Genomic DNA, 17,198 nt, shown 5'->3' with positions numbered 1-17,198 from the left:
AACATTGCAGACAACTGTAGAAGTCTGTAGCTTTTAAAGCTGTCAGAGATGAGCGTCTGAAAACTGTCCCCACAAGGGCACAAGTTTGTGCAAGTACTTCTGGAGTAAGGGCAACCTGAGGAGAGATAATTCCTTGCCTTCTCTGGTGTCAGAAATGTGCCTCACTAGTTCAGAAGGTGAGAAAGATCTGAAAAAAAATGTTGAGAGCTTCATGTGCTGAGGAATTACAAATAAATATTTTGCAAGGAGTGCTGGGACTGAAGTGTTTCTCAGTAAGCCAGAGGCAGCTGGTCTGATAGAAAGTGTTGTCCTTGAAATTTGTTTTGCAGGGTCATGTGAAGGTGGTGCGTTACCTGGTGAAAGAGGTAAACCAGTTCCCGTCCGACTCAGAGTGCATGAGATACATAGCAACTATTACTGATAAGGTAAGATTAGGAGGGAAGGAAATACTTGAGAAGGAACAGTGTTTTGTCTCAGCTTCAGAGACAGTGTTATGAATTCTCTTTAGCTCATTGGCCACCAGCTTTCAGCCAGAGCACGAGTCCCATTGGAATTTTTGCGGAAAAACAGCAGGAAATGAGAACACGTGGCACTTTGTACTCGATGTACTTTGTCATTTCAGGAAATGCTGAAGAAGTGCCACCTGTGTATGGAGTCAATTGTTCAAGCCAAAGATAGACAGGCTGCAGAAGCCAACAAAAATGCAAGCATTCTGCTAGAGGAACTGGACTTGGAGAAGGCAAGTGGAAAGAGTTGCAGCTGGGAATTTTTTTCTCCTAAAATTTCAATTTTGCATTCTTTCAAGATGATCAAGTCAGTAAAAGTAGTTATTGGTCTATAGGAGTGTGTGTAGTCAATTGGAGTGGCTAGAGCTGAGCATCTTGTTCTTCAGGTAATCTTTGAATTTTGCTTTTATTCAGAGACATTGGATCAGGAAATGCCGATATAACTATTTCCTCTGTACTGAAAGAAGGATTTTCCACTACGGTACCAAAAGAAGGATTCCTGAATATGAATTATCAAAAAAATGAGTGGGGCATTTTCTAGTCATACTCATGTGGATCTTAGGTCTAAACCCTATTCTGTGTCCTTAAATATTAAAAAAAAAATTACTAAAAATCATTGTACTGCAGTAGAAATAAAACAGAAAAGTCCAAGGAAATAAAAAGCCTTTGGATTTCTTTAAATGCATGGCACATCTTGTAATGTTTTTCCATGTGCTTGACTCGTAGCTAAGGGAAGAAAGCAGGAGACTGGCTCTGGCTGCCAAAAGAGAGAAGAGAAAAGAGAAAAGGAGGAAGAAAAAAGAAGAACAAAGGCGAAAACTAGAAGAAATAGAAGCAAAAAATAAAGAGAATTTTGAACTTCAAGCTGCTCAGGAGAAAGAGAAGTTAAAAGCTGAAGGTGATTACTGCAATTACTCCCAGAAAAGAATGAAATTCAATATGCGTTGGTGTGACATCTGTAATAGATTGTCAGATGTCCCTTAGTGCCGGGGTTTGTGTGTTTCTTGGAGCTTTGTAAAAAAGTTGGTACTAAAGTTGTTTGATAGGACAGGTGTGATTTGGAAAGCGAAATACTCAGGTTTCCTCAAACCAGCTAAATTACTCCTGGTTTTTTTTGCTCTTCTATCAGATGATCCTGAGGTCCCAATGGAGCCTCCCAGTGCTACCACCACTACCACCATAGGTATATCTGCAACCTGGACAACATTAGCAGGTTCTCATGGGAAGAGGAATAACACTATCACCACAACAAGCTCCAAGAGGAAAAACAGGAAAAACAAAGTAACCCCTGATAATGTTCAGATTATATTTGATGATCAGCTTCCAATTTCCTATAGCCAACCTGAGAAGGTGAATGGGGAATCCAAGAGCAGCAGCACTAGTGAGAGTGGTGACAGTGACAATATGAGGATCTCCAGCTGTAGCGATGAGAGCAGCAATAGCAACAGCAGCCACAAAAGTGACAATCATTCTTCTACAGCTGTCACTAACACACAGAGCAACAAAAAGCAGCCATCAGTGCTTGTCACTTGTCCAAAGGATGAGAGGAAGGCAGTCCCTGGCAAGTCATCCATCAAGTAAGTTCCTGTGACCGTGTATGCGAAGTGCAAGTCATCCTTTTGTTTTCCCCCATCGTAATGACAGTGTTTAATTCCTTTTGCAGGTTGTCTGAAGTCATTAATGAAGTGACGAGTAATTCCTTGTCTACTTGCACAAAATCTGCTCCTTCTCCCCTTTCTTCTCCAAATGGAAAGCTAACCATTGCTAGTCCTAAACGTGGTCAGAAAAGGGAAGAAGGTTGGAAGGAAGTTGTGAGAAGGTAAACAGAATAATTCCCCTAATTCCCTTTGATGCTCGCCTTTGTGTAGCCTTCCTTGGAGTTACTGAATAACCTTCTTAGTGGGTTTGAGATCTCACAAAGTTGTTGCTGCATAGGTTGAATCAAAAAGTACAGTGTTCTTTTAACCAGCCTACCCACAGCTTCTTGCCATGGAAGTGCTTCCTACTTAAAATTGTTTCGTTTTTATGTAGGTCCAAGAAGGTTTCTGTCCCATCAACTGTGATTTCCAGAGTTATTGGCAGAGGAGGATGTAACATCAACGCGATCAGGGAGTGCACGGGAGCACATATAGACATTGACAAACAGAAGGATAAAACTGGAGACCGAATAATCACAATAAGGTGAGCAGGATCCTGCATTGGCTCTGTCCTGTGGCTATTTTCTCCTTGTAGAATGTTTGTCTGCATAGGAAAATTAAAGGCTTGGTCTGGTTGTTGCTTGGAAGATACCTTGAAAGCAGAGGAGATGAATGGGGTGAGGAAACAGAGTACAACCACCAGCAGGTACAAAAGACAGCTTGTGAGATGAGGTGAAACACAAATGTTGGGATTCTGCGTTTGGGCTTATTAATACATGGTGAAATATGAAGGAATATTTAGGGAAGGAAATATTTTATCCATGGAAGTTTTTTGGGATTTGGAGTATTCGACTTGAACTTCTTGAGTAATTGTCTGCTGCAGGACTGTGCCAAGCTCAGTTTTTGGATAGAGTGTTATTTTCCTGTTTGTTTTAGGGCGATAGAAGATAGGCTGGATCAAGTGTGGAAAATCTTTGGCTATAACATGTGTAAATGCTTTAGATGCACTTTCCCTGTCCTTCCTTTTGTGTAGGGGTGGCACAGAATCAACCAGACAGGCCACACAGCTGATCAATGCTCTGATTAAGGATCCAGATAAGGAAATCGATGAACTTATTCCAAAGAACCGTTTGAAAAGTTCAACTGTAAATTCCAAAATAGGGTCCTCAACACCTGCCACCACTACAGCTGCTAACAGTTCTCTCGTGGGCATCAAAGTGACCACCGTAGCTGCTTCGTCGACATCTCAGACCGCCTCCGCGCTCACCGTGCCTGCAATCTCCTCAGCATCCACTCACAAAAGCATTAAGAACCCCGTGAACAACGTGCGGCCTGGTTTCCAAGTTTCTCTTCCGTTGGCCTATCCTCCTCCGCAGTTTGCACACGCGCTCCTCGCTGCTCAGACTTTCCAGCAGATCCGTCCGCCTCGGCTGCCCATGACGCACTTCGGAGGTACCTTCCCACCAGCTCAGTCCACGTGGGGTCCGTTTCCCGTGAGGCCGCTGAGCCCTGCGAGAGCTACAAACTCGCCGAAACCTCACATGGTGCCTCGCCATAGCAGCCAGAACAGCAGCGGCTCTCAGGTGAATTCAGCAAGTTCTTTGACGACGAGTCCCACAGCAACAACAACTTCAGTGGCTTCTACTGTGCCTGGATCTTCCGCGAGCGGCAACCCGAGCTCTCCTTCGGTCAGGAGGCAGCTGTTTGTCACAGTGGTGAAGACGTCCAATGCCACCACCACCACCGTGACAACCACGGCGAGCAACACGAGCACAGCGCCCACGAACACCACGTATCCAACTCCTACTGCCAAAGAACACTACCCTGCATCTTCCCCCTCATCTCCTTCTCCTCCTGTGCAGCCGGCAGGCGTCTCCAGGAGCAGTCCTCCCGACTGCGCGGCAGCCTCTCCCAATAAAGGTGCACCTCCGTCTGAGCCGGAAGCAGGGAGCCCGCCCACGGCGGATGCAGGCAGCTCAACCAGCAGCAGGCAGCCCAATCCTGGGACCAGCAGCTCCTCTGTGCATCCTGCTCATCAGCAACCCCCAGGAGCTCCTCTGCCAGAGGCCAGGCCCCCTCTCCAGCAACCTCAGGTTCCTGCACCAGATCCTCGCATGGTTGTGCCTCCAAATTTAGCAGTGACAAGCTCATCTGCTCCCGCGGTAGGTTCGAGCAATGCTCTGATGACCTACCCCGTGTCCCAGACATCGATGGGGTCTGCTCAGCCCACAGCCAAGATGGAAAGCCCAGCCATCAGACCACCGGTCCATGGAACCGGCAGCGTCCCCAAGAATCCAGCTCCTGTGCAAAACTCCTCTGTTGCAGTCCTCAACGTTAACCACATTAAAAGGCCCCACAGCGTTCCTTCATCAGTGCAGCTTCCTTCTACCTTAAGTACACAAAGTGCTTCTCAGAATTCAGCCCACCCGGCGAACAAGCCCATGGGGAACAACTTCAGTGCTACTCTGCCTTTTGGGCCCTTCAGTACGTTGTTTGAGAACAGCCCCACGTCTGCTCATGCGTTCTGGGGTGGGTCTGTCGTTTCCTCTCAGACAACACCAGAATCCATGCTATCAGCAAAGTCCTCATTTTTGCCAAATTCAGATCCATTACATCAGTCTGATACTTCCAAAGCCCCAGGTTTTAGGCCACCGTTACAGAGGCCAGCTCCAAGTCCCTCAGGTAAGTCTCTGGCTTGTGTCCATACCATAATAACAGTTTATTCTTGTGTTTTTTAAGCCAAGTTGAGTTCATTTTAAGTGCCCTGTCAAATTTAGTAACTGTTTGCCAGCTGATGGGTTTGATAAAATAGGATTTTTGCCATTACAGTCTGTTCCTCTCCAGTAGTTGAGATAATAAAACACTCTTGTTTCCATCTCCCTTCCCTACCAGGTAGTGACTGTTCTCATTTGTGCTACCTTGGCCTGAGGCTGCAGAAAAATATGCAGCATCTTCCAAGGGTTAGGATGGTTAAAAAAAAAGTGGTGTTTTGATATGAACCTGTAAATTACAAGAGGTATGTTCTCTTAATTACTAAATTTGATCCAAAAAATGTCATTTCCTTGAATGCCTGAATCTTTTAGTGAGATGTTGAGCTTTCTGCCCAAAACAGAGGCCAAGGGGTTTTCACAGAACCTGTTACGTACCTTCCGGAAGGTACATAAAAGGTTTGGACCATCTCTCTCTGTTTTTGTAGGACCACTCAGGTGTTAATGGATTGAGAGCCACAACAGCACCTTTTTTTCCTGTTTTGTGAATATGATGGTGTTGAATTTTTTCATCTTGATACACTAGTCAGCATTTTCACTATGGCCCTGTATGCCCCTAAGATAGACAAATGCCTAAGTCTTAGATCACTAAGATTTTGTTTTTCCCGTTCTTCGTTGAAGAGGACATGAAGGGAGCAGTAATTCTTGTTTTTTGATTACCGTGACTAATTGGTGACATTTGATGTTAATGAAGTAAGAACCATTCTTGATTTAGGTATACGGCACAACTGCCACATACTGAATAGACTTGCAGAGTGTGAAGCTTAGTATTCCAGTTTCCTTTGAAAAATTGTAACACACACCTCCAAAGATGGACTGGATAAAAGTTTTTTCCTTTTTTCCTTTTTATTTCCATGGTATGGGCGACCTCTTGATGGAGTTCTGGGAGTCACTTGTTCCCATTTTCCCTTGTAGGTATTGTCAGTATGGACTCTCCCTATGCTTCTGTAACACCTTCTTCTACACACCTGGGGACCTTTGCCTCAAACCTGTCAGGAGGGCAGATCTACGCGCCTGGGACACCGCTGGGTGGAGCGCCTGCAGCTGCTAATTTTAACAGACAGCATTTTTCCCCTCTTAGTTTATTGCCTCCATGTTCATCAGCATCAAATGGTGAGTTCTGATCAGCAGGAAGCTGTTGAGAAGCTGTTGTATAAATAAAATTGTCTCGCAGAACTGCGTAAGGAATTCCAGGAGAAAATCCCGAGGGCAGGTTCTATTTCCTCTACCTTTGGCCCCTGCAGTTAGGAGTTTTTTGGACAGAAAACAAATAAACTGTTGATTGCTGGCTTTTTTTAGGGAATGTGTTTGTCTTTTTTTTTGGCAAAAACAATGACAAAAAAACCCTCAGGGAACAAATCAAAAAGAAGAAGGAAAAACAAACCCAACAAAAACATGGGTTTATGTGGACTTATTTCAGCTCTGGTTTAGGATATAATCCTCAAATCCTCTGTTGCTGATAGACAGTGATGCTTAGTTAAGATTTTGTGGTGTGTGTCCTCCAGTGGCTGAGCTGCCAAGGCGTGATAAGCATTTTATATAAGGGATAAATCAGTGGTGAATATCTCTGATCTGGAAATAAAATTATTCTGGGGTGGATGAATCTGGCATTAACCAGCTCCCTGTTGTCAGTTGTTGGACATTGAAGGATGGGTTTGTGGGATCTGGCTGCCATCACTAAATGTTCCTGTTGCTCTCCTTGCAGAATCTCCTGCTCAGTCTGTGTCCTCTGGAGTACGAGCACCTTCTCCCACCCCTTCAGCAGTGTCCTTGGGATCAGAAAAACCCAATAACGTTTCTCAGGACAGAAAAGTTCCTGTTCCTATTGGGACTGAACGGTCTGCACGTATTAGACAAACTGGAACGTCTACTCCTTCTGTAATTGGGAGCAACTTGGCTGCCCCAGTGGGTCACAGTGGGATCTGGTCCTTCGAAGGTATAGGTGGCAGTCAAGGTATGTGTTGTTCATAGATGCACGAATTGATCGCAGTGGTGTGTTTGCCAAACTTGTCTTCAGCTCAGGAGTATGCAGGAGTGCCTGAAAACACAGAAATGTTCTTTCGAAAGGATTTGGAGCTAGGACTTCTCTTAGCCTTCCTGTCCACTTAATTGTTTTAACAAGGTTTCTGAAACCCTCAGGGGTTCTGAAACGTCCTGGATGTGACGATTTGGTACTCCAAGTAAGAGCAGGAAAAATTGAAACAGGATTTCTATGGATGAACACAGTGAGGATCATTGAATTTAGGAAGAAGGGAAATTAGGTGGCACAAGATAGCTGTTTGGTGGTTTTTGTTGATAAAGAGGTTGCTTGTACAGTAGGAGTTAATATTTAATTTGTAGCTAAGGTAGAACTTTTTGTGCTGAGTATGGTGCTTTTATAAAATGATAATATTACACATTTGGGTTTCCTTTGCTCTTTTCAACCATTTGCCTTCTACTAGAACAAGGCTCTTGGCTCTCCTGAAGTCACATAAAATTTAGTATTTCAGAATTTATTAATAATTTCAGTTAGTGATGTTACAGCTTTTCTTGTCAGGAGTGTTGGACGCAATTTCTGGGAGACTGATAAACTTTTTTCATATTGGTTGGGTTTTTTGTGGGGAGTTGATTTTTAGTTTCTCTAGGATTTTTTGCTTGGGAGGAGGGATATGAATATTGAAACTGTTGGACTGGACCTCTGGATGCCCTGTCCGCTTCCTGCACAAAATGAGGTTTGCTACGAGTTCTGCCTGTATTGCTCAGGGCTTTATCCAGTCTGCTCTGGAAAACCTGCAAGGATTGGAACTGCGCCACCTGTCGGAGCAATCTGTTCTGCTCCTTGACTGAGTCCAGAAAGCTGAAGGTTTTAGTTGATTGACTGTGCTGGAATTTTTCCCCAAATACACCCCCTTTTTTTACTTCACTAGTGGTCTTTTCCCAGATAAAGCTTTAGAAATTCACTATTTGCATTGTGTGACTGTAAAAGTTGTCCTTTGTGCCTGTCTTGGTTTTTTGGATGCTGCTTTCTTTCTGCTTTGGTCAATTACTTAAGCATTTTGATTTTCTTTTCACAATGGGATTGGCTCTTCTGTACTTGAGTATTAGGATGCCTCAGAAATATTTCTCTACACTCTCTCCAAATACAATTTTCTTGTGTTTTATTTTGAGGATTGGGTTTTTGGATCTCTGGAGTTTGAACTCTAGCACCAATACCAAGCTGCCTCTGATGAATTCACAGAATTAGGACATGAGCACATGTCTGCAGTTGGTCATTTTCTGGTTTTGGTTTGCACAGTGTCCCTTAGAATATTAAACAATTCATGGAAGAATGGTAGTGAAGTAGGGCAAATAGTCTTCATAGTGTACATACCCTTTCCACAGCACCAAAGGCACAAGGAATTGAGATTATTGGAGGATATGAGGTTTTTGGAGGAGGAAGAGTTAGCCCAAATTCCAGCTTTGCTGTTGAAAAGGAGGAAAATTGCAGAGGCAACACTCTGGTTGCAGGTAACTGTCCCAAACTCCTGGCAGTGGCACAGGGTTCTTGGCCTAGGGGGGCTGCAGGTGCCATTCCTGGTATTTTCCATTCCGTATGCTCCTGAGCTCTGGTGCAGTTGGAAGCCTGAGAGCTGCAGGTTGGTGAACTTGGAGGCTGGAAAGCGGGTGGTGAGGGATGTTGTGGATAACGCTGTGTCTCTGTGCTGTCAGATAAAGTGGACTGGTGTCACAGCGGAATGGGGAGCCACATGATCCACAGGCCCATGTCTGATCCAGGCGTGTTCTCGCACCAAGCTATGGAGAGAGACAGCACAGGAATTGTAACGCCTTCTGGTACATTCCATCAGCCTGTCCCTGCGGGATACATGGACTTCCCAAAAGTTGGGGTAATGATCTCCTTGGCCCTGACATGCAGAATGAATCCCCTTCTGTCCCTCTGTCTGTGTAGGAGCATTTGTGAAAGCATTCTGACTGTTGCTTTTCCTTCCCCTTAGGGAATGCCTTTTTCTGTGTATGGGAATGCCATAATTCCTCCTGTAGCACCCATCACAGATGGTACTGGAGGTCCCATCTTTAACGGGCCTCATGCTGCTGACCCATCTTGGAACTCGCTGATAAAGATGGTTTCAAATTCCACAGAAAACAATGGGCCTCAGACGGTAATTGTTCCGGTTTTTTGCACTCTGTATTTTACTTGAAATGTATCACGATTCCTAACTGTGCACTTGTGCATTTGGGAAAAGAAATCTTGGGGCAAAACTTTAAAAAGCCAATTTATGTGCTGTTAGTTAAGCTTTCCCTTCCCAAGCAGGGAATACAGCAACAGACTGCTTCTATGCTCTGTTGTTTAGGATGTTGTGTCTGTGTTAGGAGCACACGGAGGAAGGGCATAAAGCAGCTGTTTGCTGGTCTGATCTTGCCTGGCTTGTCCACTAAATATAATTTAGGCAGAGGGATTAATTCCCCTAAACCTCTTGTTCATACTCAGGAACTAATACTATAATGGAACATCAGTAGCTCTGGTTAGATTATATCCTGTGATTATGTTTAATTAGACAGTGATTCCTGTTATACTGTTACTAAATAAAGATGTTTCTGTGCTTAATTTGCTTGGGAATGATCCAAGCTGTGGGAAGCAGCTCCCAGCTCTGGTAGACCATAGGTGTGAGGGAGTGGGGGTTTGGCCACAGTTCAGGTATTGTTCTGACATGGCTTCTCATCTCTGCAAGGTGATTTCTGGTTTAATGAGGAAACTTTGTTCCCCAAAGAAAGCTTCACTTGATTAGACTTGGGATTCCCCAGAACTGAAGGGGTGTTAAGTGAGGTGGCAGAAATCAAATTCTTGTTTGTCTGAACTTAAGGTCAAAAGTCCCTTGCTCTGGGAGTGAAGAGATTCGGGAACTGGGCTTGCAAATCATTTGCTGCACACCCAGAGCCCTATTAATTGTCCTGGACAGGAAAACCTGTGAGCCCTGCAGGGCACAGCCCTGTGAGCTGTGCCCTGCTAGGAGCAGCCCAAAGCATGGTGTTAACACAAGTTTCTCTTGCAGGTGTGGACTGGAACTTGGACACCTCACATGAACAGTGTGCATATGAACCAACTGGGCTGAGTGGGATCAACGTGCTGGCCTTGAGATTCCTTTTTTTGCAGAGGAAACCACAATTGGCAGAAACAGTTTATGTGCTCCCAGATCATTCTACTGATGTGCTTGACTGAAGTGTGTAGGCTTTTTGCAGAAGAACTTACTAACTGACCTTTTTCTGTGAACATTGTGACCGCCCATTCCCCACCATCATATGTTTCAACTTAGTTAGACTTTCTTCTTTCCTTTCTTCCTCTTCTTTTTCTTTTTTTTTTCTTCTTTTTTCTTTTTTTTTTTTTTTGACATAACTTTCTGTTGAAGCTGTTCTTTGGCTGGTTGGTTTTAGTACTGTAAACTGCTTCTGAGCAAACACAGAAATTTAGCAAAATTATGTAAACTTGATCCTGAAGTTTTAGAATGGCAAATAAATGTACAATTGTTTACATAACAAATGGCTAAGCAGAAAGTAAATTTCAATATGTCAGTTATAGAGGCTCTACTTTATGTAGACTTAAATTAATGTGAGATATGTACCTTCATATTCAGAAATCTGGATGTTTCCTTCATACATTAAACTATTAATAAGCATAACTTTTCTACTTGTGTAATTTAAGTAAGTTATAAAAAGAAACACCTCAGGCATTATCAGAGGGCGTTTTCCAAATGTGTGTTGAATTTCTTTGAGAATACATACATTCTCTATTTGACATTTGAGGAGAGCTTCCCTGCTGAAGGCTCCAAAGGCAGGTCTGTTTCAGAATAAGGCCCATGAAGGTTTATTTGGCCAAGGTTTAATTCCCCAAGTGGGAATTCCTGTATACATTTTTAGGAGCTGTCACCTGTGGACAGCAGTAGCAGGAGATGAAGGAGGGTAGGTCCTGTGAGGCCGGGGCTGGGTAAGCAGTGACACAGATATAGTCAGGATCCCTGTGCAGTTCCCTTACAGAGCATTTAAAGGAGATCTGCAACTCAGATTTAAGAAGTATTATTTGGTTTTATTATAGTTTCTCCTTTGAAAACCAAGAAAACACCTCAGCTGGCCACAGAAGCTACTGCCTTTTAACTATTGTGATAGTTGAGGTGTCCACAAATCTTTTGCATACCCAAGGCCATATACCTGCCCTTAGGTGCTGCTCTGAATAAAAGCAAGTTCCTTTTTCCAGCTGTCTGGTCTCCTGAAATACATCCTGTGAAGATCTGGTGGTAGCAAAATGGATCCCAAAGTGAGAAACTACTCAGGAAAAGGTTTGAAACTCCATATCACACCTTACCGTGGTGTGGGTGAGTGCCCTTCCCCACTGCTACAATAATTTGCTGCAGGCTTTAGTGCTTTTCAAGGTTATTAATTATTAATCCCACTGAGAAATAGTGCTCAGTGTTTATTACAGCCATGAATTCCAGAGTATTTTGTTGACCTGACAGTTTAATCCATGCCTGGGGCAGTAGCAGGCCTGATGGTGTGGCATTGGGCTGGGCACAGGAGATCCTGGGTGGGGGAAATGGACCATTTTTATGCCTAGATCCTTTTTTTTTCCCCCACAATGTAATGCTTTTTATTCGTCCAATAGACCAAGGAACGTACTCTTTTGGGAGCAGGCAGGTGCTGCTTATTTGGGAAAAGGGAACAGAACCAGGGTTAGGACAAATGTGGAGGGGAAGAGAACACGATGCATAGTGTATATGGTCTAAGGGGTATTTTGACCTCTCTGTGCCACAGAAGGGGTAAGGAGACAGTTCAGAACCTGGCTGGGCAGGAGAACAACTGCTAATGTGGAATGATGAAGTGCTTGTTAGTGATTAATTAGTCTTGAATATAATTTTCAAGCTGAGAGAGTTGGGGCCGTTCAGCCTGCGGAAGAGGTGGTTGTGGGGGTTCCTCATAGCAGCCTTCCAGTATCTGAAATGGTCTGCAAGCAAGCCCGAGAGGGACTCCTTGTCAGAGGCTGTAGTGATAGGACAAGAAGTAACGGGTACAAATGGAAAAAGGGGAAAATGAGGCTAGCTATTGGGAAGAAATATTTACTGGAAGAGGGGTGAGACGCTGGCCCAACCCTGGCAGGGCTCAAAGCCAGTTTGGATAAGACCTTGAACCTTCACGCAGGGTGAAGGCCTGTGGTGAGATCCTTGGGGATCCCTGATCCTTGCGATTCCTTTCCAACTCAGCACGTTCTGTGACGTGGGGGAGGTGTCCCTGCCCACGGCAGGAGGGCGCTGTGGCTGTTCCAAGCTCCACTCCAGGCCCGCACCGGTCCGGTTACAATACAATGCAGGTAACGGAATGCGGTGCTCTCCTGCCCCCCTTGCCCTTCCCGTGCCCTCAGCCGCCATGGCGGCCGCGGGGCGGTGCGCTGCGGCGGCGCGCGGGCCGCGCATGCGCCGCAGGGGACGGAGCCGGCGGCATGTGGCGGCTCGCGCGGGCGGGCGCGCGGGCCCCGGCGGCCCTGGCGGCGGCGGCGGGAGCGGGGCCGGGCAGCGGCGGCGGCCTCGAGGGCTGGTACGAGTGGGCGGCGCGGTCCGCGCCCGTGCACTGGGCCGAGGGCGGGCTGGCCGCGCTGCAGGAGGCCACCGGGCTGCCCTGCTGGGCCGCCATCGCTGGTGGGGCCGCCGTGCTGCGCACCGCCGTCACCCTGCCGCTAGCCGCGCAGCAGGGCCGGCTGCTGGCTAAGGTGGGAGCGCTGAGGGGCGGGAGAGGGAGAGAAGGACTGAGGGAGGGACTGAGGGGACCGCGGAATAAGCATCACGATTCTTTTATTGCAGCGGGATTGGGGGTGTGTGGGGTTTTGTGAAGGAATTTCATTACATTTTGTGCTTTTTTTGCTTGCAAAAGTGAGCGTCTGTTGCGCTCGCGCGTAATGGAGTGTCTCATGCTGTACGTAGTGACTTCACTGCCAAGTTGTGTCCTCGTGGCTTTTATTTTATTACTCTTTATTTCTATATATATTATTATTTATATATTTCTGTGATGTTTAACACTGTATATATTACATACAGTATATTGTAAATAATACATTCTATAATATACATTGTCTATTAATAGTTTTTAATATTGTCATTTATTTCTTTTTATCATTGAAGTGATGTAAAGTTGTGTCTTTTTAAGTGAAGTAGCTGATTACTCCTGAATGCAGGCAAAAAGATACTTAAGAATTGCCCTGATTTCAGCTGTGATAGAAATAATTTTCTTCTTAAAAAGTATAAAATCTAAAAAGAGTGAAATTCTGTCTTCATTTCATGCAGTAGTAAGAGAGTATCTTCGATTGTTGCTGTATTTACTTGTCACAGTTAGTCTTGTCACTGTTACCTTCACAGTTATTTTGTTTAAAGATGAAAGGGGCTCACTGATGTTGAACAAAGCATTGACAAGATGTCCCTCACAGGCATTTCCTACCTGTACAGGTGTTAAATTACAGTGGCAGTTAATGTTTGATGCCTGTGCTGGTATTAACTCATGGAAGTGTAATTAATTTATGTAATACCCATAGAGATATTAAATTATTTTGTGGCAATGTGGATGTTTAATTCTTGTACAGATATTAAATTTTACAGTGATAATTAATAAGCTTAATACTTGTTCAGGTATTGAATTACCAGGGATAATTAATAACAGAGGTCAGGAGAGGAAGCAGTTGTTACCTGCCACTGTGCCCAAACAGCTCTCCTTTTCTTTAGCTAGCTGGAAAACCTGCAGCCTGAGATTAAGGAACTTGCCAAGCACCTTCGCTATGAAGTTTCAGTGCGTGGAAAGCAGCTGGGCTGGTCTGAAAAGGTGGCCAGGTATGAGGGGATTGTACACACCTCCTGAATCCATTCCGGAATGAGGCGTGGCAGGAAGGATGATCCCACAAATAACACTTTTGCAGCAAGATTCTGCCATTGCCCAGAGCTTAGATTTTCTTTCCCCACCTATGATTTATTTATTTATTCCCTTTCAGATGTTACCCATTTCAAAGCTCTGAACTTTTGTTTTTCTCTCTGACAGGTTCCACTTCACAAAGAATATGCGGAGGATTGTTACAGAGCTGTACGTGCGGGACAACTGCCACCCCTTCAAGGCCACCCTGCTGCTGTGGGTGCAGATCCCCATGTGGGTGTGCGTGTCCCTGGCTCTGCGCAACTGCAGCGTGGGTGCCCTGGGCTCAGCAGGTGCTGCATCTGGACACATCTTCTCTCACTGCCGCTTTTCATTTACCTACTGCTGTCACAGACACCTGTGATAAAGAATGCAATGTTCTGAGCTTGATGTACAAGCTGATATAAAACAGTTAGCTACTAAGGTTTTAAACTGCATATAGTTTGAACTTGATCTAATTAATTAACTAATTCTAAATAGTAGATAACTAATATAATTTGAAATGAGTTTTAAATTTAATGTAGTCTGGTAGTTCTCTTTTAGCAAGTAATATTACACATGCCACAGCACTTTTAATCTTTATTTTTTTTTCTTCCATGTGAAATACTGTAGACAAGGTGAATGTGTGAGAGTCTTTTAAATTAAAAAAAATTATATACTTGTTTTTTAGACAAGAGTTTATAGTTTGTTCTTTTAAGAAAAAATGTAGTTAGTTATACACTTAAAGAAAAACATAATTTTTTCAAAATCAGGAAATAAACACTGTAGGTTACTGCATTCTTATTTTCCTCATTGACTTGTAAAATATTTGAGGTGGAAGTATTTTTTTGTTGCAGACTTACCTGTCTGTGGCTGTCATGGTCTAAGCTGGGTCTCAGCTTATATCTCTCACTTTTCGTACTTACATTGTAGCAGAGCATTAAACCAAGGATTTCTGTTTTAATCATACTTACCACATGGATAAAACATAGTTAGAAACTTGGGTCTATGATTGAACACGTGGTATGGTTCTGGCTCTCTTGAGACAGCAAATTATACTGAATTCTGTGTTTTCCTCAAATTTTTCCTGTAGTACAAGAACAGTTTTCCTCAGGAGGAGCACTGTGGTTTACAGACCTCACAGCACCTGATTCCACGTGGATTTTGCCAGTTTCCCTGGGGCTGGTGAATTTACTGGTGGTGGAGGTATGTTGGTGGAATAAACCAGCAGCGGTGACTGCAAAGGGCTAACACATAAAGGTGGCTGCAGATTATCACTGCTTTAAATGGCACTGGGCATAAGTGAAATACAGTCTGTTTGCTCTGTGTATTCTAATGTAGGTGTCTTCTGTTCAGAGACCTCCAGGTTGGATGTAACATGTGTCACATCTGCTTGAGCGTCAGTAATATTTAGTCTTGACTACAGTTTCTTTTAGAATGCTGTTCTAATGAGATTTCTGGGTGTTAATCCTCAATATGGCCGTTTTGAAAAGAGCGTGTTTATAACTGCGTTTCTCCTCTTTCAGATTTTTGCTTCCCAAAAGAAAATGCCAGTTTCCCGTTTCCAGAAGCTTGTTACGAACTTCTTCCGCGTGACGTCTGTGGTGATGATCCCTATCGCTGCCGCAGTGCCCTCTGTAAGCACCGAGGTGACCTCCGGGGTGTCACCTGTGGCTGGTCTGTTCTGGGGCTTAACGGGCTGCCTGAAGGCCTCATGTGATTCATATTTCTACTGCTGCGTGGTTAAAAAAATCAGGTGTTCTGTCTATGTGTACGTTTAAATCTTGTTGCCTTTGGAATAATTTTGTTCAAGGAGGAAGACTTTACAAAGTTGAAAGGGGTTAATGTCCTTCATGCAGTCTGCAAAAGGAGAGGAAAGCTTTATGTAAAGTCACATAGGCAGATGTTTGTTAACTGGAAACCAGTGTAGTTCTTAAACTAGGAAAATTTCTACATCTTTCTTCAAACACTTCTCATTTTTACCAGGTTTTCTACTGCAGAGTATTCTTAGCAAAAACATAGTGTCTGGTTGTTTGACTCAATTATAGTTTCAAATACAGAAGTCGAAGCAAGTCGAATATTAATTAATTTAAGAACTGTCGAGTCTCAGTGTAGATGGCACTTCACCCCAGAAGAGTTCAGAGACAGTTACATTTCATATGAAAGCCATTATTGCAAGTGAGAGGAGCAGTGTTTTAGGTGAGTCATTTTTATCAATACCTGGGAGTAACCCACAGCTGTGGTTCGGGAGGAGTTGTCTAAAATGTGTTTTCCTTGCCCTCCAGGGAGCTGACCTGTGCTTATCTTGTTGCAGTCCATGGCACTGTACTGGCTGTCCTCAAGCCTCGTGGGACTCTCCCACAACCTCCTGCTGCGCTCTCCCACCTTCCGCCGGCTGTGCTGCATTCCAAGGACCAAATCCGACTCGGATACTCCTTACAGGGACATGATGGCTGCCTTGGCTACCAAATACAGCTTTAAGAGACAGCACCACTGAACTCCAGGAAGAGCTGTTTCAGGAATGAAGTGGTGCTGTTTTAGTGAGATGTACTTATACGCTGTATATTTATTTTCTAAATAAAATACTGGCTGGCTGTAAAGAAGGATTGGTCAGCAAAAATGTGTCTTTACTGGGAAGCTTTGTTTCAAGGGTGGTCGTTTTGCAGTTGCAATAGTCCAAAAATCCAGGTTTGTCTCCTGAATTATCATAAGAAATAGGGCATGTGAGAGTGAAATAAAACTGTGACTCCAATACAATGCCTCTTTTTTACTGGAAGTCCTGAAGGTAAAGAGGTTTGGGGATTTATGTTAAAATTATCAGGAATTAATTATTTACCTTAACTTTTTGAAAGATTCCAGGTTACAACTGTGACGTGAACTAAGAAAAAATTCACAGAAGCAGAATTTTTAATGCAGACTTGGAATCATTTATTTGAATTGTTGTGATAGCCTAGTGGGACTTTACAGATAGGGCTGAGATACACTTTCTGACTAAAATCAGCAGTTTAGAAGAAAAAGTTCAGATGTCATTATACTAATAATGCTGCACTTCACCTGTGGGGATGTTTCACTGATGTCTTTCACTGTTTTCACTGGTAGGAGTCTCAGAACATCAGTGATAGAGTTATATCTGGATGCTGCCAGAATATTCTTATACCAAAAAAACCCAACCCAAAATAGGTGTGAAACTGAAGGTAAATCAGCCAAAAGCATCTCATCTAATGGTGTCTTAACAATTCAAAATCCGTAGGTAAGGAGATCAGAAGGTATGTGATAAAGCCCTTTCAGTTGTGCATTACAGGTAGGATATTGTTCTAGATTTTTAAATGTTTAGGTCTTACAGACTTCTCTGGATTAATACTGTCATTTTGCCTCATCTGAAGGTGTTGGAGGAAGAC

At 43.9% G+C, this 17,198-nt stretch overlaps 2 protein-coding genes across 8 annotated transcripts in view; both read left to right on the top strand.

Moving 5' to 3' along the window:
- Window positions 1-10,556, top strand: part of ANKRD17 (ankyrin repeat domain 17) — a 70,252-nt gene extending 59,696 nt beyond the window's left edge. For all 5 annotated transcript variants that reach the window (XM_063415333.1, XM_063415332.1, XM_063415330.1 and 2 more), the window contains 12 exons: window positions 330-425; window positions 623-739; window positions 1,233-1,404; window positions 1,636-2,083; window positions 2,170-2,325; window positions 2,538-2,687; window positions 3,177-4,825; window positions 5,827-6,024; window positions 6,617-6,865; window positions 8,599-8,774; window positions 8,883-9,047; window positions 9,939-10,556. In XM_063415333.1, coding sequence (XP_063271403.1) covers window positions 330-425; window positions 623-739; window positions 1,233-1,404; window positions 1,636-2,083; window positions 2,170-2,325; window positions 2,538-2,687; window positions 3,177-4,825; window positions 5,827-6,024; window positions 6,617-6,865; window positions 8,599-8,774; window positions 8,883-9,047; window positions 9,939-9,998 — 3,636 coding nt within the window. In that variant the 3' untranslated portion in view covers window positions 9,999-10,556. The remainder of the gene's footprint in view (window positions 1-329; window positions 426-622; window positions 740-1,232; window positions 1,405-1,635; window positions 2,084-2,169; window positions 2,326-2,537; window positions 2,688-3,176; window positions 4,826-5,826; window positions 6,025-6,616; window positions 6,866-8,598; window positions 8,775-8,882; window positions 9,048-9,938) is intronic.
- A 1,664-nt stretch (window positions 10,557-12,220) lies between these two features.
- LOC134559961 (cytochrome c oxidase assembly protein COX18, mitochondrial) lies at window positions 12,221-16,403 on the top strand. 3 transcript variants are annotated; one of them, XM_063415334.1, is made up of 6 exons: window positions 12,221-12,637; window positions 13,645-13,745; window positions 13,951-14,114; window positions 14,894-15,006; window positions 15,327-15,437; window positions 16,115-16,403. In XM_063415334.1, the coding sequence occupies exons 1-6, from the start codon at window positions 12,236-12,238 to the stop codon at window positions 16,295-16,297; spliced, it is 1,074 nt and encodes a 357-aa protein (XP_063271404.1). In that variant the 5' UTR covers window positions 12,221-12,235; the 3' UTR covers window positions 16,298-16,403. The 3 variants fall into 3 exon arrangements, with proteins under 3 accessions (XP_063271404.1, XP_063271406.1, XP_063271405.1); XM_063415336.1 differs by having other exon boundaries at window positions 12,331-12,465; window positions 13,641-13,745; XM_063415335.1 differs by having other exon boundaries at window positions 12,497-12,637; window positions 13,641-13,745.
- Window positions 16,404-17,198: the final 795 nt, after the last annotated feature.

The sequence above is a fragment of the Prinia subflava genome, chromosome 18 (genome assembly GCF_021018805.1).
Source record: "Prinia subflava isolate CZ2003 ecotype Zambia chromosome 18, Cam_Psub_1.2, whole genome shotgun sequence".
Classification (NCBI taxonomy): domain Eukaryota; kingdom Metazoa; phylum Chordata; class Aves; order Passeriformes; family Cisticolidae; genus Prinia; species Prinia subflava.
This window is presented reverse-complemented; position numbering and strand designations above follow the sequence as displayed.

Coding starts and splice junctions, on each gene's coding strand:
- LOC134559961 (XM_063415334.1), top strand. CDS start 12,236: ATGCAGGTAACGGAATGCGGTGCTCTCCTGCCCCCCTTGCCCTTCCCG. Junction 12,638..13,644: donor AGGGCCGGCTGCTGGCTAAG/GTGGGAGCGCTG, acceptor TTCTTTAGCTAG/CTGGAAAACCTGCAGCCTGA. Junction 15,438..16,114: donor TCGCTGCCGCAGTGCCCTCT/GTAAGCACCGAG, acceptor ATCTTGTTGCAG/TCCATGGCACTGTACTGGCT.